The 22,043-nt window shown below is 49.1% G+C and overlaps 1 protein-coding gene across 1 annotated transcript in view; it reads right to left on the bottom strand.

Annotated features, from left to right (window-relative positions):
• Window positions 1-7,881: 7,881 nt before the first annotated feature.
• Window positions 7,882-22,043, bottom strand: part of C12H1orf21 (chromosome 12 C1orf21 homolog) — a 220,764-nt gene continuing 206,602 nt past the window's right edge. The window contains exon 6 of the mRNA XM_047520488.1: window positions 7,882-17,047. Within this exon, the coding sequence (XP_047376444.1) occupies window positions 17,009-17,047 (39 nt within the window). The 3' untranslated portion in view covers window positions 7,882-17,008. The remainder of the gene's footprint in view (window positions 17,048-22,043) is intronic.

The raw sequence follows: 22,043 nt of genomic DNA on the forward strand, positions 1-22,043 counted from the left end.
CAGAAGAAACTGTGTGAGGCCTTCTCCAGCAGCCACCCTTCCCTGAGCAAAGTTGGTCTGGTTTAGGAAAAGTGGTCTCAGTCCCAGCACAAGCACACCACAGGCCCCTGGAGGGAGTGTTCTGCGAAGAGGTTGAAGGGAGGCCAGGAAAAAGCCAGGACAAAGGCATAATATTCTGGAAGCTTTGCCACCATGAGTGCCAGGTCGTCCAGATGGACTCACCAGTGTGTGGCCGTGACTGCCCGCGGCCAGCTCCCCTGCGGCCGCTCTCAGAGGAGGCTCTGCAGCAGCAGAATCGGGGCCTGTTCTTCCACACTGAGGATTGTTCGCAGGTTCTAAATAGACCATTCATTTTTTCTACATAGCACAGAAGGGTCTCACAACTCCAAATACCACCATGGGCACGGAGGTTGCAAGTCAAAACATTCCTCAAACCACAGCCCCCGGGTGAGAGGACGGGCTGGCAAGGGCTCTGGAGGGAAAACAACCACCCACCAGCCCGGAAACCACTGGGTACATAGGAGGCCGGCCGCCCCGCTCACAGATGCTGGGGCTCTGAGGGGTTTTACCAGGGTTGATCTCACAAACCCGCCAGCGCCTGCTCCACCTCCCCTAGGTCCCACACACCAAGCCTGGCCACAGGGAGTGGGGAGTGCTGATTGGCTACCCACTGTCATGTGCCCTGGTGGCTGCCTGTCTCAGCCAATCAGCTGAGCGTGAACTCAGTGAAGGGCTGACAGCGGTGGCCCTGTGGGTAATGGGAGGCCAGCCTTCGCTGTGCCTTAGTCCAGCAAGACTTGCAGCGGATGTGGACACTCCGATGGATATTCAGCATGTGCCTGGGAATGAAGTCCCTGGGACAGGAGGCCGGGAGCGCTGTGTGATCAGCCCTGAGAAACTGCATGGCCATAGGCCTCCCAGGAACGGCCTCTGGGAGTCAGGCAGAAGGCTTCTGCTTGGGACTCGCTGGGGTGACGCTTGCGCGCCCCTACTCTCTCCAGATTGTCTAGCAGGTGCGCAGAAAAGCTCGAGAAGAGCGCAGCGAGCCTGGGAAGGCAGCGAGGGAGAAAGAAAGGAGGGAAAGAAGGAAAGCGGTAACTGCCACCCGAGAAGAGGCGGCTGGGGTCCCAAGCCACGGGGGGCAGGGGCCGGCCCTATCTACTCCAGTGCCTCTCAACAGCGTGCATCCTCAGCGAGGGCCTGCTGGGGGGATTCAGGGAGGAGGAAGGAATTACGACTGCTGTTTCCATTGAAGGAAGAGAAGGATGGGGCATAAAGGAAGGCAGGTGGCTCCATGGTGACCCAGGCAAAGAGACTAGCCAAAGTATGGTGACGATGGCATGGTGACAGAAGGCACACACACCTGAGTGGCACTAGAACTGAATGAGCCAAGCCTCTCGGTAGGATAGACTTGAGTTGGCATTGTGTTCTACCACTTACTGCTGGTGACCTTGGGAAAATTACTCAATCTCTCTGATGCTCAATTTCTTCAACTGTAAAATAAAGAATCAGCACCCATTTATAGGAGTTATTGGGAGGATTACATGAGAGAGCACCTGGTCACTGCTTCATAAGCACAGTGACTGTCATGAGGATGGACTTTGATGCCATACTTCTCTTATGCGATATGTACTTGGCCAGTGTTGGGCGGAGTGGGCTTCTGCTAAGAAACTCGTCTCCCTTGGAGCTCGAGATTGGGAGCCCAGGATTCACAGTCACCATGTCCCAGTGTGTGAAGAGGCTTCAGTTTGCCCTGGGATCTTTCTCCTTATCCTTGTGACTCTACTTGTTTATATTTTGGAGACTCCTCAAGATTTTCCTTTCCAATTATGCATGGGAAAGGGAGAACAGAGGGGTTTTGAGGTCATCTCTGTAGTCCCTAGCAGAACCCCTTAGGGCCTAGGTCACCAGAATCCCACTGTATCAGTGGAGACACAAATACCAGATAATCTCAAGGATAAAGGAGTTTGAGGGTGACTCGATTTAAAGCTTCCCTTTTCCTTCTTTGGGCAAAGCCTGGGAGTAGGAGGTGAGACTTGAGTTTCATTCGCAGCATGACGAAGCGTGGGAGTGGCTTCTCCTTCACGGACCTCACACTCCATCCAGCTTGGTCTTTAAATCTCAAACCCCATTTGCATTGCAGTCTGACCATCGGAGAATTGCATCCCTGTGGGTACCAGCCTGGGCTGGGTTTGTGACTGACAAGAAACGTCCCTGGAAGTCTGCAGCTGACACAGAAGACTCTGGGGAAGCAGCCTGGGTTCCTCCCAGCATCCTCTCTGCTCGGCTGGGCCCTGCAGGAGAAGGAGGGTGACAGATGAGGCTTTGCAACTGCTATTCGTGGAGTCTCCCTGGGTTGGTTGTAGGACACGGCTCAGTCTCAGGACAGCAAACCATGAGAACCCAGCTTACTGGAGTGAGTGCTTAAAACTCCAGCCGGCAGCCTGCTCTGCGTGGGCCACGTCCTGCGTCACATTCCAGTTGGCAATTCCCAAACTCACCAGGGTGATCTTTCCTCAGCAGGGATTCAACCACTGCGGCCCTGGTTGTGATGGCAACCCCCTTCCCCCCCACGACCTTGGATGTGGGAATCCTGTTCTGTGTACTCAGCCGAGGGAACCCTGCAGAGGACCTGCCCTCAGACCAGCGATCCCTCCTTCACATGAAGGCTGTCCTGTGGGTGGGACTTGTTTTCCCTCCCATTCGTCAATGGCATCTTGGGCAGGGGTTCATTCCCTGATGCTGAGATCTGTCCTCCCACTGTTGGGAGCCTTGAGAGGCAGCTGGGTCCAGTCAGGGCAGGGCAGGCTGAGGCCCAGGTCAGCCTCGAGGGGTAAATCCTGCTAGCCTGAGGAGAACTCGGGAGTTGACATGGGAGTTGGCATCGGAGTCGACAGCGGAGGTGGCAGGTTTCCCATCAGGGGATCGTCAGGAAATTCTGCTTCTTCAGAAAGGCTCAAGCGAAGGCGTGTCTGGAAGCCAGACAAACCCTTGAGGGCCCTTAGCTTGCGGACCTCTTGTCCTGTAGGGCTTGACTCGTTCTCTTCTCCTGTGTCAATAAGAGGGATGGTCTGCTTGCTCCTGCCGGTGTCACCGGGGACTCCCTGTGCAGGGTCTGCTCTTCCTGTGCCCTTTCCAGGATCTATTCTCTCTAGGAAGAGCTGTTTCCTCCTTGGGGCCTTCACAGTCCCAAGGCGTGTGTGCTTATACTCGAACCCTGCTCTTCCCAAACACCTCAGTGCTGTTTGCTACTGCAAACATCTCAGTGGCATGCAAAGGGGCAAGCCACTGGGGGTCCTCGGCCCCCAGTCCTCACCCTTGTCAGGGGACACTTGAAAATGCCAATGTCCATCCCCATCCCCATCCTCAGGGACTCCGACTGAACTGAGCTGAGGTCTCGACGTGGTATTGGGAAGGGCCCCCACATGATCCTAATGTGCAGAGGTTGGGAGGCCCACCGATCAACCATTGGTGAACCAAAGGCAGCTCTGCCCACGTGGTGCCTGCTCTTGTGTTATTGATTTGGTGTGTCTGGGAGGCAGACTCTTAAGCCCTACCCCTCGCTATTACTTATCCAACATCGGCATCATTCGAACCCTAAAACTCTTGGGGAACCACGTTCTGTAAGGAGCCTTGCTGGCAGGCATTTCTCCTCCCGTGTGTTGGGAGCTGTACCGAAGAACTGAGTCTTACAAAATTCCTGCCTCCAAGACCAGGGGCTTTCCCGTGTCCTCCAGGTCACTCTGCACCTCCCAAACCTCTTTCTCAACATCTTCTAGAAGGCAGACCCTGGTTCCCACACTTGGCGCCTGTCAGTCACCATTCCAGAAGCTACAGACCATATCTTTTGAGGGTCCAATGTGGCAGTTGGTATGGGCAGCATCTCTCGTCTGGTTATCTCTCTCTGTCATCTGTTTTTCTATCATCTTTCTCGTTCTGAAGCACTCACGTAATTCTTCTGGTGCATTTGCAGGTGAACCCACCGTGCCAGCATCCCAGCTGATCAGTCCATGTTGGTCAAGATTCTGGGGCCTGCTTGACCCTGAGGGACTCTGGGACCTTGTGGAAAGTAGTCATGGGCAAGTCTGAGGGGCATGTGTGAGGGTCCAGGGGGCCATGCGGCCCTGCAGGAGATGCATGTGGACGAGGTGGTGGATGCCAAATCAGAACACACCCTAGCAGACTGGATAGCCTCACCCAGGGCAAAAATCATGAGCAAAATCATGACCCCAAAGCTCTGGTTGAAGTCCATTCCATGTCCAGCTCACTGAAGCTGTGGAGCTTCAGAGCAAGGGACAGCCCGGGACCTCAGGGGTTTGTCAGGGAAACCAGAGAAAAGGACATAGAAATCTGAGATGAGGCACAGATTCGAAAAGCTTGCAGAACTCCAAGAGGAATGTGTCCCTTCCCTGTCATCCTCTCAACGTTGTCACTTGGGTGGATGTCAGTGCCTGACTCTAAACCCGCTGCAATTAGTCCCTGACATGAAGTTACAAGCCGTTCTTCATTCCTAAGAAAAATGATAAAATATCATAAACACACAGGAGATAAAGAGAACGTTGTCCAAACATACAAAGGACTACTTCCCCATGTATGCTTCAGCTATTTTAAAAGATTAGAACATCATTAATCCTCACCTACACCATTTCCCTCCCTCTCTTCCTGCACCCCTGCAATTGATATTTATCTTTCTCTGAATGTTTTTATATTTTTGCCATCCATGTAGAGATCCATACACAATATACATACAGATGTGCAAGCTTCCAATTTTACCGAAGTGGTGTCCTTCTGTATTTTCTTTGTGCTTTTCATTCCCCATTGTGGTTCTGAGACTTGTTCATGTTGACATAAGACCAATCACATTACTATTTATCTATTTTTTTTTTAAAGCGATACCTGTTTTTATCGCGATGGTGGGCCCACTGGTGTGAAGCGTGGGGGAAGGCCGGGTGGGTGGTGAGTCTATTTTTGGGAGGTTCCCCAAGGAAGTGGATGGGACTGTGAGAGGCTGAGAGAAAAAGGAAAGGTGCAAGGGGGTGGGCACCAGCAGCTGGAGGCCCTGGCCACTGAATTAGTGGACTGGCCCGATGATGGAGGAGGTCACCTTGGGAGAAGATCCCAGGTCGCCCTGGTGATAATGGGGGGAGTGTTAGAAATGATTCTGTTGCCCTGACTTCTGCACAAGGTGATCTACAGCACCCTGCATCTGCTGAGCAAGCAGGCCTGGCCAAGGGCTACTCAGACTGTGGCCACGACCCACAGGGAAATCGGGGAGGGAGAAGTGCTGGACATGGGCTGAGCTTTGTGTTCCAGTGGGGAACATTTTCTCTCCTTCTTTCCTTCAAGAAGGAATGGTCCCCGAGAAGCAAAGGTGCTGGCCAAGAGGAGGCTGCTTCTGGTCCTTTCTCTGGCTGCCCCCAGATGCAGGGTGGGCTGAGCCAGGAGCTTAGTCTCTGGAGGCACCTGAGACTGGGAAACTTGGCCTAGACTCTTTAGGTCTGAAGTAACTTGTCCTCCATTCTTTTCTTTAAATGGATGTTAATATTGTGTCCCACTTTTCTGTATTAAAAACAATTCTGGGCCTGGGGTTATAGCTCAGTGGCAGAGCCCTGGCCTAGCATGCACAAGGCCCTGGGTTCAATGCCCAGCACTGGAAAAAACAAATTCCACCACAGTACTTACAGTGTGTATTGTGGTACATCCTCCTTGACCAAGGCTCTCCTCTGCTCTTGAGTCCCCTTTCCACTATCACTGTGTTCTTGGACCTGCTGCCCATCTGGACTGGTCTCTCTAACAGGTCACCCTCCCTCAGCTGGACACCTTGGCTCTGAAGTCAGTAAGTGTGAACCGGCTGGTTTCTTGCACTTGGAGTCCAGGTTGTCCACCAGAATCCTCTTGGGTTCAATCCTTGTCAGGGACTCCTAGCCCACCTTCCCACCCACACCTGACCCCTCCAGTATGGGGATGTTCTTTGGCAAGGAAGACCGATCTGTTGTGCCGTAGGGGAAGAGGCCTTTTGACAGGTGGTCCATTTTAATTGACCGGCAAAGGAATCTCAGCTCATAGTAGGAGGAGAAATGGGAGTTTTTCTGGTGAAAAGATGGTGGAACGAGCATGGGGAAGTAAAAATGAAGGAGTGGTGCAGGGCAAGGATCAGGCCAGGGGTGGACGCAACTGGGTTGCGATGTGACACGGTTTTTCTTCCACAACACCACATCTGAGCTGTCAGGTAGGAAGTAGTGACTGGGCAGTGCACACAGCAGAGGTAATGGTGGTCTGGAGGCCTCTGGGGAGCAGACACACCCATCCCCTAACGGGGTTCCCGCAGACCTGCCTGGATCCAGCCTTGCTCATGCCCCACCTTCCTTGGTTTTCTCCCTCCCTTTTCTCCACCCGTGGGGTTGGAGCTCTGTGAAGCTGGGCTTCCTCCCCTTCCATCACTCATACCCCACTTGCCACCTCCTCTTTCTAAGCAAGAGCACCCCACACAGTAGGCCTGGAGATTCAGTGCAGCTACTACCAGCAACCTGGAAGGACGTTGCTAGCAAGAGCCCGGAAGGCGCATTGTGAGAGGTCTCCCGACCTTGACTCCTCTTTGGCATGAGTTTGAAGGAAGCTCTCAAAGTCCCAACCAGGGACACAGGAGCGCAGGGCTGCCTGTGGAGGAGGCAGGGGGTGCGGTTAGAGAGCTCCGTCTTCCTGGCGGGCCTCTGTGAGCCTCTGCTGGGAAAAACAGGTTTGTTTTTGAAAGAACGAGCTGAGACTCGGGTTTATTGTGGGCAGATACTTGAGCTTTTGCCTTGTCTGACAGCTCATAAAACCCAGCAGCGAATCTGAACTTCCAGTTCTGTGGCTTGGAGAAGAAAGCCTGGGAACAGTTATCGGCTGCTCCTGGTGGGGCCCTTCGCCCTCCCTCCCTTCTGCCACCAGCCCCACCCTCGCTCTCACCCCTGGGAAGTCATCAGGACAATCCGTTCCCAAGGGCTAGGGTGGAGGACTGAGGGCTGGCTGGGCAGATGGATCAGACCAGAGTGGAACCGGCTGATGCCCAGGAGGACAGGGCAAAGGGACGTGGCTTTGGGCTTCACGCTCTGCTGAAGCGCTGAGTAGGCCCTCGACAGCGGGTGCACTGGGCGAATGCACGGCTTCCTGCCTCCTAAATGTGCCAGTCGTCACAGGGTTGGCCGGTCGGGCATGTGGGAGAGTGTAAGGGCCAAGCCTCATTTTTCACACTGCCCTTCTGGCCTGCATGGTTTGGAGTGAGGAATTCCCTAAGTCCCGGAGAGGCCCCAGAACCTGGCGTACGTTGAGCGTTAGTGAACATCAGCTGGCAGGAGGAGAAAGAATTTACAAGAAAGTCTTTGTGAAACAGATGGTTAGTTATTAAGCGCTTACTAAGGGGTCTCCTCAAGTCAAAACTAGGAGAAAACTATTATTTTCACTAGGCTCAGAAAGGTGAAGTAAATTGTCCAAGGTCTTATAGCTGGGAGTGTGTGTGTGTGTGTGTGTGTGTGTGTGTGTGCGTGTGTTGGGGAGTGCACAAGAGGAAAAGCTCAAAGCGTCCTTTTGGACCGCTCTCCATCCTTGCAATTTCATCAAGCCTGTGACTTTATGAATTTGTCAAAGCTGATGGGACCCCGTGGACTATTCCTGAAAGGTGGAGTCGGGGGTCTTCTAAGTGGGCGTCTGATGCAGCACCTAGCCTGAAAAACAGGACCCCAGGAGCAGAAGCAGGAAGGCCTCATGGACATGGAACAGGGAAGAGAGGAAGGAGAGGAGGGTCAAGGACACCAGGAGGGTCTCACTAGACATTTCTAATCTCCACGCCCCCAACCCAGACCCAGGAAAGGAGAAAGGCAGAGGAAAGAATGAAGCCAGACCAACTGTTAAAAATTATTTAATAGAAAGTTCAATGTCAAAATGTAACAATAAACAAAAATACACATGTATAAATATGTATATATAATTAGACCTGTACACTTTCTCAGTCCCTTTTCAAAATGGAACGGAATCATGACATCTTGATGGTCAAATCAAAAATAATATTCAAGCCACACGGGTCCACACGGGTGCCATGCAGAGTTCAGCTGAAGCACTTTGAAGGGTCAAGAATTCCAATCCGGAGAGTGTGGGATATTGCCAGTGTCCTTTTCTGGAGACCCAGAGAGGGAAGATGAATAACCTCGGGGCTCTGTACAGGGTACCTGCTATTAGCACCCATAGCTGCAACTGTCTAGGGACAGTTCTGTCTGAATTACTTAAATTTCTGTTGTTTGCTCCCAGATTTGAAGCGCCTGCCGTGCCACTTTCTTGTTCTGCACCAAGTGCCACACAGTGGTTTGGAATGCCACCAAGGTGTGCAAATTTGTACTAAAGCAGTGGTGTTCAAAGTGGGTGTGTACATACCAGGAGGTAACAGAGGTCACCCTCAGGAGCCTGTGAGAAAATACTAGAACCTCTGTTTATATGATGTTTTGTTTCTTATTCATTCAAAATTTCTATGCTATGTGCTTTGTGCAATGTAATCATCACTATAAAAGTAAGTGGGTATGTACTTAAGTAAATCAATATGCATACAGGAGGGTACATCTCACGAAGTTCTTGCTGATACCCAAGCGTGATCGAAACGGATGGGGGTCCAGGCAGAGGGGTGAGGAGGCTGCCCTCCTGGGCGCCTGGGCTCACCTGAGCACACCTCTGCAGGTACTGAGAGAGCCAAGCTCCAAGACATCCACCAGACCTGACTGAGAGCCGATGCCTCCCTCAGTCCTAGTTTTTCCTCAAATATAAGACCCGGTTCCTAAATAAAACCCAAATCCTTGTGGGAACTGCAAAGATGCAGTCATCTGATAACAGACATGGGGCAAGATGGTCCTTTCCTGGCCATGAGATGACAGAGGTGTGGGGATGGACCAGGGCATAAAATGTGCAGAGAGTGCCTTAATGTGCTGCTGCTTTCCAGCACCAGGCGTGCCACAGGCCACGTGCTAATCTACACTCCTAGACCCGGGCTTGTGCCTCAGAAGCCCGAGACAGAATCAGAAGCCTTCCAGTCAACAACCACGGGACTATTAGGAAAAAGTCAGTGTTTGAGTAAAAGGCTTTCCACGGGACCAGAGGCTGTGTTGCTGCTGGGTATGTCAGGCTGCTCCCAAGGGGAGGGCAGGTGTGGGCATCTTGTCAACCTAGAGGTCAGCCCCAAGGAGCAGCATGAGCCACCCAGGATCCCAAGCAGAGGAGCAGAGTCACTCAGCTTGGAAGACTGCCTTCAGCCCCAAATTCCTCCAAGTCCTCCAGGGAACTGTCTCCCGTTTGAGCCTTTTCTCAGGCTCTGATTTACAGCTAGTATTTAGATGCATCTACTTCTGTTCCTTCTGCTTAAAAGTTTTCTATTTTTTTTTTCTTTTGGAGGCTAAGAACAAAAGACAAAGAAAGAAGACCCCAATGCTCTGTACTCTGCATAGGTTCTTTGGAACACCCAAGGCACTGCCACTGGTCAGTCTCTGAGCCTTCCCTGACTGACGGTCCCCCAGAGCTTCTTGGCAACTGTCCACGCTTGTGGGTATTTTCCATTGGCATAAAATTCATCTGTGCTTTTGTTTGTTTGTTAAATATCACTTTTCTTTGGCAGGACTCAGGTGTGCTCTCAATACCCAGGAGAGGCTTGGCCACCAGGTGCATGTGGCCTCATCCAGGGCACGGCCGTCCGAGGGCAGCTGCCTTTGGTTAGAATCACACACTAAACAGGGAAGCCCTCTGCCGCTCCTGTGTATTTATTTTTGGATGCACCCTTGTCTCTGGGTCTAGGCCAGCTTGGTCCCCAGAGATATTTTTAGCCATCATGTTTCTAAAGTCAGGTCAGGATGACCCAGAGCTATCTCCTGTGTCTCCAAAACCAGATCCAGCCCAAATTGAAGCCCTTGAACTCCAAAGAGCTTTTGAAGACAGGAAGAAGAGTTGGGGTGGGTGGGAACAGATCTGTTGGAACAAATCATCTCAGTCAGCAAGTGTGCCCTTCCAGAGGAAGGTGATCCTGGGCCCGAGAGAGACTGCACCCAGCTCTTGGGGCACCCATGCCATGGGCTGTGGAGGGCAGCACAGCACCTAAAGCTCTTCCGTATGCTCCCCAAAGTCACAACAAAACCCTGGAGTCCCCAGTGGCCGCCCCTGCCCACTGCTGTGTGCTCACTCCGTGTTCTTCTGTCCTCCCTCTTCGGCTCTGACTCCAGTCCCTTTACTGCAGGCAGGCCCTGATCGGTCCTCAGTGTCCATGCTGAGCCCCGGGCTGTCCTCTCAGTCTGGAAAGATCCTTTATAACAATCTCCCTGATGATGTGATGTCACTGCTTTCAGGAAGTCTCCAAGCACCGTGACATGCTCCCATAGCACCTGGTACTTCTGCCTACGGTGGCCCTTCCAGGCTGTCTCCACCCTAAGGCAGGCTCCTTGAGAGTGGCCGCTGTATTTGGTTCAACCGTATATTGCTGGCAATTGCCTACTGCCTGGAATGTACGATGTGTCCACAAATAATATGTTGAATGAACAAGCCCTCAAGACTGGCGAGGGCAATGCTGAAGACGCTACGTCCGGGACAACCTAGATGAAGGGACCTTGGCTTCACCTCTGGTGTCAGTGTCCTGGTTGGGCCGCTGCTGCTGCCTGGCTCAAGGCCACACAGATGACTGGGAGAGTGCATGAACAACACTATAATTGTATGTGGCAGGACCTGGCCCTCATGCCTGGGATGTGTCCTTTATGCACCATGGACTGGAAAAGGCAGGAAGCCATAATACCCAGCTGGAAGCCCAGAGGAGTCAAACAGATGTGCACATCTGTACCACCGGGACACAAGGCAAGACAGCCAGCAGACGCTGATGCTCCCGTTTGGGTCTAACTCCAACTCGTAGGAGTGATCACTAGTTTCCCCTGCTTTGGTATTATGGTTATACTGATACCTTCCTAGATCTAAACTTAAAGATTACAGAAAGGCAAAACAGGTCTTTTCCGTACCGAGGATGGAACCCAGGGCCCCAGGCATGCTAGGCAAGCACCCTACCACTGAGATACAGCACTAGCCCGCTTTCTTGAAGGCAGTCAATAACAAAGTATCTGTGTTTTCTGTATCTTTGTCTGTATTAAGAAAATGGATTCAAATTAAATGTCCTAAAAAAGGGCAGCGGCCGGACTCTTTCCAGGAAACTGCAGTGATTTTTATGGATTTGCATCTTGCTTGGAATGGAAAGACTGGCTTGAAATCTTTCTAAAACTTCCCTTGCTCTCTTGCCTGTCAAGAAAGCACAGTCCCTGAAGGTCTGAGCTGAAATGCCAGGAAACCAGGGGCTCTTCTCTTCCTCCTGGCTCTGGGCGAGGTGGCCTCCTAAGGTTTTCTAAAGCTGTTTTCAACCCCAGGGAACCTGAGGCAGTTCTGGATGAGTTTATGATATTCTTTTAACTCTCTTAATCAAGTTCAAAGCCTTGGTCTAAAAATAACCCCTGGGAAGGGAAGAAGAGTGAACTAATGGTGGAAAGGGGAGACATTATCAGAATAGGGCTTTCAGCTTAGGGGGGGTGGGAAATCTTCCTGAATGAAAGTAATTTCTTTGGCTTCCAAGCGATAAGAGCCATTTTCCACATCATCTTTAAAGAATCTGGCAGCTGCCAGCTTAGAAATAAACAGGGTTTCGGGAACAGATTCACAGGAAAACTGGACATGATGCCCCCTCACTCAAGGAAATTCTTTTGATTCTTTCAGGCTGAGTAAATGAGGGTGGGCCCAGGTCCTCCCGAGGTAGCACCTTTGATGACTAGGATAGGAGTCATCTTTTCTACCTGTCATGTCTTAAGAAGCAAGGAAAGGGACTCTGGTCACTACACGCCTAGCCAAAAGCATTTAAGATTGTGAAAGAGACTGACGTCTGGTTTTGGTGCTTGAACTGCCTGGAAAATATGGCTCTAGTCCAACCATCAAAAAGAAACATCTCACCCTTGTCCATGAGAAAGGATTTCAATACAGGTGACTGGCCCCCATCGCCTTTCCTCCACTGCTGTCCCTCAGGGGCAAGGCTGAGGCTTTTAGCCTTAAGAAAATGCAGCCTGCGATGAAAAGAGAAAGTCTTGGGAACCCAGGGAAGGAAGCACAGCACTCAGTGAGTAGCCTGTTCTAGATGCATCTGGTAGGTTCCTATCCCAGATACTGAAAGGTTCCTATTCCAGTATCTGGGGAGAAGAACCATGTGCCTAAATTCTGGAAGGCTTTTCCCCTGAGCACCCAAGTTCTGTTAGCCAGGGGCCTCTCTCGGTCTGTGTGCAGATGCAGGAAGGCCAAGTAGAACACTCCCCATGAGGAAACCAAGCTGGTGAGCAGCCAGAGAATCTGGAAGGCGGATGCCCCCAAAGGTTGTTTTCACAGTGTTTCAAGGGGCACAATTATAATAAAAACATGTGAAAATACTCGAATGACATCTTTCCGTTTTTCTTTCAATATGGCATTGTTTTTGGACAGATAACAGCCGACACTTAAAATACACTACTTAAACATGGGCTGGGAGACCCACTCCACAGGCTCTTGTGAGGATTACACAATTAAGAAACGCCTAGCACAGTATCTGGCACAGAGTAAGCATAAGTCATAAATATTATTAGTTCCTTTTTCCTCTTCTCCAAGATTAGATTAAATCCCAGATAAGGTATGTGAATCTCCTGAAAAACAGGGCATCACTTCATGAGTCCCAAGGTTTGTTCCAAAGGTCTATATGTTCACCCACAAGCCTCGTTTTGTGACCCTTTACCAGAGACATACAAAAAGGTGACTGCTGCGGTCAAGGGCATTTTTCCCCTTGGAAAAACACATCCGTTCATTGGCAAAAGGCAATTCACAGACCTCATTCATGAAATTCCAAAAGGTTTATTGCAGGGACATTTATAGTTTGAAAGCCAATTGCCTCACCCAGCTTTACACAGCACACCGGGGTCCAGTAACCCCGTGACATCGTGGAGCCAAAGTTCCTGCTTCAAGCCACCTTTCCATTATGCCTTTAAATTCATATTCCCTTCCCACCAACGATGCCCTATTTTTCTACTAGGATTTTAAGAAACGTAACAAAAAGATCAGTTGCTAAGAGGCATAAAGATATAAAGGTCTGAGAATGCCTTCCAGGGGAAAAAGCGTGGAGGGCAGTCTTTAAATAAAATTATACAGTGCAACCTAATAACGCTTTTTAATTTTTTTTTTCTTTTTTGAGGGAGGTTGGAGGGACAGGGAGAGAACCTTAGATACCATTTGTTTTTGTCGTTTATAAAGAAAATATCAGAGTTCCAGAGTCCAAGATTCTGAGTCAGTGTTTTCCTGGATTAAGAATTTGATCATTTTTCTTCCTATGAAACTAACATATTTAACCAAGTTTCTTAGGATTAGTAAAGCTGGAACACTTTGAAATTCTTGCTCAGTGTCTAAGCAGGACATATGTAGGTCATCCTACATCACGGGCTACCGAAGTAAAATTCCTAAGAGGTGTAATCTCTGTTTCTAGCAGAATTAGGAGAGATTCCTGCCTTAGCAGAATAAAGCAGCAGTGAGTTGGGAGGAGGCCAAGTCATAATTCCAAAGTTGGATGACATCAGCAGGGACCAAGAGGTGGGCTCCATCACCCCTGAGCTGCTTCTGGGGCTGTGGACTTGCTATGCCTGGGCGTGCCTGTGACAAAGAGCTGCTTTCTCACCTCATAGTGCGTATGAGGTGGTGCCAGGGCAGTGGGCACAAGGGCCACGGCTGGTCCTGGGGCAGGCCATTGCTCATTTAGCCATCAAAGTCCAGTCTCAGATCACAGGCACTGCAGATGGGGAGAGACCTGCCATGGGGCCGGCTGCCGTGTGGCCCCCGCTGTTCCTGGGGGTTGACCTAGTTTGCCGGTCTCTGGACTTTGTAGGTTCTTTGTCCCTAAACAGACCATAGCACTGTGCTCCACTCACTGTTTAAGCCCAGGGCTGGGAGACGTCTCAGAGGTAAAAGCCTCTTTTAGGGTTGTCTGCCAGCAACAAACACGGATTCAATTAGGAGTACAGTACTCCGTGATCCTGAATCTCTGCCAACCAAAAGAAAGCTGTGCACACACCGCTGAACTTTTACAACTCGGAGTCCATAAGGTGTGTAAAATCCAGCTGTCAATCTCGTTGGCAGCTCCGCCCCACCCACTGGCTCCTAGGCAGCTGCATCCTCAGTTGCACCAGCCAGAGCCCAGAACCCTCTCTGCTAAACGCCTCTCAGTTCCTGTCTCAGCATTTTCCTTCCTCCATCCACCAGGTCACTGCCGTCCCTCCCTCCTTCCAACATCCCAAGTCCTGCATAGGAGGGGCAGCTCGGACCAGTACATGCATGGATTATTCTTTTCCTTGTATTTGAGACAAGCTGCTTAATGTTGGAATACATGGAGGGAAAAAAGGCAAGATTTTTTTTTTTTTTCTTTAGATCCTCTCAGAAGGCATTAAAAAATAAAGTACAAACACAAGTCACTTGACAATTTTATGATTAAAACCAACAAACGGAAAACAGACAGTAGCGAGTGTTGCCAACACAACCAAGCATTTCCTTCCAACCCAGCTCCATCGCCCCATTTCTTGGAATACCAAACGCGTCCAAAGATAAAATCACTTTTGCACAGCAAAGACGTATCCAGTGTTAAACAGGGGAGACTGAGCCCCAGGTGAGGAGCCCCTGGTTTATGGGGACGACACCTATGGTTTTATGAAACACCCCAAAGTCAGGTTCCCAAGAAACAGGGGGTTCCATGTACCCGCGTAACATGTCAAAATGCTAACCGTGACCTGGAGGCAAATAACAGGAGCATGTCTCATCTTCGCGTGGCGGGTGGGGACTGTCTGAGAAGACACTGTCTGAGACACCGAACAGAGGAGTCACATGGAAGACGTTTAACATTTGCTTCATTCTTGCTTGATAAGAACAGGAGATGGATCCGGGAAAAGGTCATCCACACAACAGTGAACAAAGTCCCCAGTGAGTGAGTTTGAGGTGGGGCTTAGCAGTTCGTTTACAGTTGAGGAAAACTATTTTCGTCACTTGGCCAAAAATCCCTACAAGGGGAGGGAACTTAAAATCCGAGACTACTGGACTCTTCCTGCAGTTTTCTGCTTGAAGCAGGATAAAAGGCCTTAAATTTTGGCTGTGTCTCTATTTATGTAACAACCACAGCTGTTCCCCAAAATAGCTGCTGCCGGCTACAAGAATCAAGGGATTTTTGTTGCTAACGTTAGAGTCCATTTTCTACAGCAGTTGACTGAGCTTTCTTCCCCTGGCTTTGCTGCCCAGGTCGGAGAGGAGATTAGGAACCTCACCGTTAGCACATCAATGGTGCCATCAATTTCGTGGATGGATTTAAAAGTCAAGGCGCATCTCAGGAAGAACCAGTTGGCTCCTTATTCTGCTTTGTGGCAGGTGATCTCTTGATGACCTGGGGCATTGTAACTACCCACTGTCTTAACTATCCACCTCTGGGAGGTGGCAGTGTGGCTGATAGGAGGCCCTTGAAATTCACAACCCCAAATGAAACACCCAGCCCTCCTTGTGTGACACACCTGGACTGCTGGCGTGGCATTTAATAGGGTGCCCTCCCCCGAAAGTAACAAAGAGAACCCTCGTCAAAGCTATCAAACACATTAAAAAAATACAAAAGTTATTTTCTCCTTTTGATTGCTATTTACTTGTGACAATATTTGTTAAAAATATTACTTCTGTCTTTGAGAAGAGATCAGCCTCTTCATATAGTATGGAAAAATAAACTCTACCGAACACACAGTCAACATTCCCCACCGCAGCCAGGGCTTTGGGCTTTTGCATTTCCAAATATCATCACCGGTGTAAATGTCCTATGCTTTCGAGTCGGCAAATGCTTTTCACTGTCCTATCCAGTGCTGGAAGCTAGAGAAAAAGAAGTGGCAGGCTCATGGAGCTTCGTGAAGGGGAGAATTACAAAATAAGATGCTTTATTGGCTAACAAAATAAAAGGTAGCAGGGTAGTTTCAGGCCCTCCTCAAAAGTCGAGGGGTGCCTCCTCCTCTCTTCTGACCACTTAGAGCCCTTCTAAACCTTGGTAGATTATTAACGGAAGGGTGGGAAGCCATTGAGGACAATGATCAGTGTCGCCCCAAAGGAGGGCTCAACTCCACACCCAGGATCATCTTAAAACACTGAGCTGGATGAATGGGAGAAGACAAGGATACATAAAAACAGCAAAATGTTTTTATTTCTTAGAAAAAAAAAGTGAGGAAGAGGGATTGGAAATGATTGTGATCACACTTCCGTCTCACTGAAGCCAGTATTGCAAGCTTAATCCTTAAAGAGACCTATGAGATGGAACGACCTGCCACCCTGCTCTTAGGTCACTTGCAGGAGTCAGGTCACGACATGCTTTGACTTGAGAATGGTTTCTCTACTTCTTCCAGACAGAGAAACGAGGCTTGCCGCAGCAACCATCCCATCTCCAAAGCTCAACATTGCCAGCGAGAAGCAAGGCTCAGGTCCGTCTCTGGACCACTCAGGAGAGACAGGGAGGAAAGAGAGAGGAAAGGAGATGCTTGACTTAGAAGTGGAACCGGTCTAGAATAGAAGTTTGATATCTGAGTTCACCACTACCTCATCTTATAGAAAATAGGTTGGAGAACATCTGTAAAACCAAGAGTATCTTTATGGTGAAACTGCAGAATTTTGCTGCATACCTGGACACAAGAGAAGTGAAAAGTTGCAACAAGTTTTAACTAGCAGCAACAAAGAAAGTTCGAGAACAGTTATCTTTTTTTTTTTTTTTGTCTGTTTGTTTTGTTTGTTATTCCTTTGCAAGTTCATTAAGAAACACTGTAATTTAATGGGGCATACGATATGGAACGATCTTCTTGTTATAGTGCTGTTCCTTGACGAGAACCGACCTTTGCAAAGATTTTGACTGGGGTGTAACCTATTTACACAGTAGCAGCTCCTGGTCTGAGTGGCAGAATTGGTGCTATGTGATATCTTCTTCCTCCGAACAGTAATCTCGACCCTTGGAGGAAAAAAGAAAAAGAGTAACACATGAATGAGAAGTTCAAAGCAGAGCCTGAAATACTGGTAATCGATTTTCTTTCAGTCTGTTTCTTTGTAACAGAACCTGGGCTTTATCAGTGACCAGTGGGCACAAAGTAGACACATCCTAAGTACTCACTGGCAAACTTTAAAGCTATATATCTCGCAAGGCATGAAAGTCTTCCCCAGGCCCCAATAAGCCCTTTCTTTATGTTGGGAAGAATTTATAACAACCTGTATGGCATATGTGAGACTCAGTCCTGGCTCCAAGAAATGACTGAATGGATGATCCATCAGGAGACGGATTTCTCATCAGGAAGATGGACTGAGTCACTGTGGACGGCTGTCCCCTTCTTTGGAGCATACCGTTTCCCAGAGTGTGGTGCTACAACCTAGGGATGTCTCAACTTAAATTCATTCTAAAACCATTTTTAAAACAATAAATAAGGATTTGCTGAATCTGAGCGAGGTGTCTAGGACCATACCAAGGATGCAGGAGAAAGGCAAAGGCCTCTGGGTGCGTTTGCTAGCACAGCAGGTGATCTGAGGGCTCCTGGGCCCAGGTGATGGTTATATTTTAACATATTTTATCCTCTCTCCACATTTGACCTCACAGTCATGGTCAAAACACCCTTTCTGGGTCTGTAATACGCCACACATACAACAGGAGAAAAGCATTGCAATGTCATAGATAAGGGGGTATCATTATTGTTTTTACAACCTTCGACCTTCAAATTTTTTATTTTTAAACACAAACTATGTACCTAATTGTACAGGGGAGGAATAACACTTAGAATTTTCTAAATTTCTGGCAAGTATTCCACAAAGTACCAATGCTTAAAGAAAACAATAATTTTGCCCACAACTATTTCCCAAATGTATCACATGTTTGTCATAGTATCTGCACATCGGAAATATTTTACATTTCCCTAATATTTAAGCCCCGCCATAAATGGGCGAGTGCTAACTCTGGCTCTGTGACGTACTATTCTCCTGATCAAGTTACCCCGCTGTCTCTCAGTTTCCTCATTTACAAGATAAAGATAACAGTGGTTCTCATTTCACAGGGTTGTTGAAGATTAAATGAGTCAAGTGTAATAAAGGCTTGTTCTGTTAGAAAGTGCCTCGCCCCTCAGCCCCTCAGCATGCTGGTCTCCTCCACCATTGGACTGCTGACCCCCACCTCTGCTAGCTGCAGGAGTGTCTGAGTCCAGAGTCATCAGGAGGCTTGATTGGCATAACGGGGTAACCGGTGTCCCTGAGAAGATGGTGTGTCCTCAGCCATGTCCCCTATCCCTCGCCTCTCTGCTGACAATGCTCAAGCTGAGGCCACCCCTCGCTTTGACCCAGACCACTCAGTACAGACTCTGAGTCACCTGTTGGGGAGGAAGAAGGAGACCCTGAAGGTCCCTGACCACTGGGAGTGTGACCTCTAACATGGGAGGCGGGACAATACGAACAATGCTGGGAATACGGAGCCATACTCCTTACCCACGAGGCGCAGAGAGCAGACTAGCTCAGGGATGCTGGGGGCTCAGCTGGACAGGAAGGGCAGGGCTCGTGGGGTTTGATGGAGGTTTTATTAGGAAAGTAAAGTGGGGCATGGGACAAATTATCAGGCTTTGGTTTCCTGGGGATAATCATGGTCTTGGTCCCATGTTGGGATCAGGATTAAATGGGAAAAATACGATATAGTTGCTAGACGTTAGCTGCTGCTATGATTACTCACTACTGCCGCTATTGTAATTGCTGTTATTATAAACAGACTTTGTCCAGGCCTCTGGCAGGAGAGTAGGGACCTCCTCCCTTGTGGCTGTCAGGTGTGCGAGGACTGTGGTCATAAGTGCTGCTATGACAAGGGTCAGGGAACCCTCCCTTCCTTGAGCCTGTACTCCAGACAGACCAGAACCCCATGGACACAAAGAAAGCTTCCAAGACAGAAAGTGCAGTCCCTTCCCTTCTTATGTGTAAACGAGGCTGCAGATCTATGCAGAGACGCAGCCAGCCAGAGTGGGGTTGAGGGCACCTCCTCCATCAAGAAAAATTTGGAAGCAGTGACAGGCGACAGGCAGACCCCTAGCTATAAGAACTTCTATGCTCATGGTACAGCAGTGTTTCCAACTCTGGTTATGCAGCCCATGGACCATTTTAGGACCTACAAAATTTACTGCTATTACAAGAAAGGCTCCTTCCCCACACCATTTTGAGGAACACAGCTGAACAAGCCTTCCGTCTCAACACAGGTGCTGTAACTCCTTTCCCAGGCATTTGTGCCTCTAAATTATTAGAATTACTACAAGACGGAGGAGGAAAACACAGGAGTTGCTTTGCAGATACCATTTCATTTATTATTCATTATCAATCCTGAAAGGTAGGAGCGGAGCCCTGTTACTTGTGGGGAAAGCTCAGAGAAGCCCAAGACCACAGAGCTAATCTTTGCCCTTTTTTGTTTTGTAGTGTCTTGATAACTGAATTCAAATCAGTTTCTTTTTTGTGATGATCACCTGTCAGCAGCTCGGGGAACCACACATTTTGGTAATATAAGGTTATAATCGAAAGGCATTGAAGGTAAGAGCTAGCACATGGCCACCCACTGAGGTTCAAATGACAGATAACTGTTATTGAGAGGCCCCATCTCTGCATGAAATGGGGCCCCATTTGCACACTGGCCCCATGGGGCAGGACAGGGAGTTTGCTTCTATAACATGATTTCAGGTCTCGTCGAAATTCTTAGGAACTCTGCTAAAAAGAGAACCTGAAAACCTTCGGCTGTCAGAGGCAGGAAGTGGGAGTGGGCAGGCTCAGAGATACCAGCGATGCTCTCAGCTGAAGCATGTCCTTCCCCCTTAAGGGGACCCAAAATGGAAGTCTTTATAAAGACGCTTTATGCAATTAGAATAGGGAACTGTTGCTCACAATTCCATCCTTGTGCAAAAGATGCAAGGAAAGATCCCCAGAGGCTCCAGAAAGCTGCAAGAATGGAAACTCCAAATGATGCCGACAAGGAAGGATTGTTTGAGAGCCACGGGGGCATTTTGGAATGGACTCAGAACACCCTGAGGAGCTCTTGCCCACGGAGAATTTGCTGATCACCCCCTCTGCCTCTGGGCTTACGTGTCCCCTTGGTTATCCATATCATTATTTTCTTTTAAACTTGAAGAAGTTTATGTTAACTCAGAACATAGGTTCTAGGAAGGTTTCATTTGCTTGCTGAAGTGTCTAGGCTATGAAGTTGAGATATTAAGAAGCAGCAAAAGACAGTACGCATTCCTACTTATAAGTTTGCCTAGATTAAAGAGGAACAGTTCAAAGTGTGACTGAATATAGAACCTGATCCTTTGATGTGCTGAAAGCACCTTTGCTACTCAGGTTCAACACAGACAAATGGTTTAGGACTGGCCACCCATCCGCAGGTGCAGCCTTGCTGTGGAAGTCTTCAGTGCCTTTCTGCTCATGTGCATTCTTGCATTCAGCCTCATGGATGCACACCTCAGGATGTGACCACTGCTGGGAGATAGCTCAGTTGGTAGAGTGCTTGCCTCGCAAGCACAAGGCCCTGGGTTCAATCCCCAGCACCACACACACACACACACACACACACACACAAAGACGTGACCATTGGCTGTGAACTGAGAATACTCCCATGGGGAAGGGTAGATGGAAGTTCCAGAAAGGAAGTGCCGAATCTCTTTCCTCATCTATAAAATGGGAATGGTATGACCTAACTTGCAGAGTTGTGGGAATTAGAAATAATACACGTATGATGTTTAGCAAAGCTAGGCACATAGTAGGTGCTCAGTACATTACAACTTTTATCATGCTATTGAAAAATGAGACCAACTGACCTGACAGTGAATGAAACTCTCTAGTAAGAAGCTGGGCCCATGTCTGGATCAGTTACATGCGGATCCTCACATAAGCCAGGCAGCGAGCACAGGGCCTGGTTCTGCTCTTTCTGCTCCCTGGCCAGCACCCCTCCCCTCAGCCCTCACTCCATCCACCACTTCTTGCTTTCTAGATCTCTGCTCAGAACCCACCTCAATGTCTTCCCTGAACACCCTGGATAAAATAGCACTTCTTACTCTGCTTCATTGAAGTTTGTTTTATCATCACTCCCTGGCAAGATTAACACGCTGATTCCTTTATTGACTCTCTTTTCCTTTGAACAGAAGCTCTGAGTAGGCACAAGCTTTTATTCACTGTTGCATCTCCAGGACTTAGGGTGGCACTAGCAACATGTCAAACAAGTCGACAGATGAAAAAATACTATAGAATTTTAAAATTCTGAAGTTGGGAGGGGACCTAGAGATTTTCCTATTGGATCTCCCACCTAATGTAGGATGATCCTCCATTTACCACATTCCTAAAAGAGGGCTTTCTCTCCTGCTGGAACATGGTGGATAATTTTCCAAGAACCCAAATCCCGCCTCTCTGCAGCTCCCAGAGAACACCTTGGTCTTGGCCTTTGGAACCAGAGGATATCTTTCCAGACCAAGAGCACCCTTGGTTCCCTCCCCTGAGACTGACACGGTGTCCTTCGAGGGGGAAGGATAAATGCTTCCCACAGCCTGAGCGTCTGTGAGCCACCAGCCAGAATCCAGATCAAACTCGGTGAGGAGGCTGGGAAAGTGGGATGACGGGATCCCCAGGGGCTGCTGGGCTCACAGCTCCGCCCACAGGGCTGTCCGGCTGCAAGTGCCGCCTCCCCCGCTTCCCCAGGGCTGCAAGTGCACCAGCCTCTTTAGCCACGGACCGCTTTTTGGCAGCATTTTCATTGATGGTCCAACGACAATTATAACAACAGTTTTAAAGGCTGAAGAAATGCTGAAGAAAAGCAAAAATAATTAGCTGCCCTGTTAAAGTCTCCTTCCGCCGGCTTACTTCATTAGAAAAATCAATCGAGGCATTAATGGCTGTCTCCGTCTCTAATGAGCTTTATTCTAATTAGACTCACACGTTATTATTTCAGTTGGAGA

Source organism: Sciurus carolinensis, chromosome 12 (assembly GCF_902686445.1).
Source record: "Sciurus carolinensis chromosome 12, mSciCar1.2, whole genome shotgun sequence".
NCBI classification, from domain to species: Eukaryota; Metazoa; Chordata; class Mammalia; order Rodentia; family Sciuridae; genus Sciurus; species Sciurus carolinensis.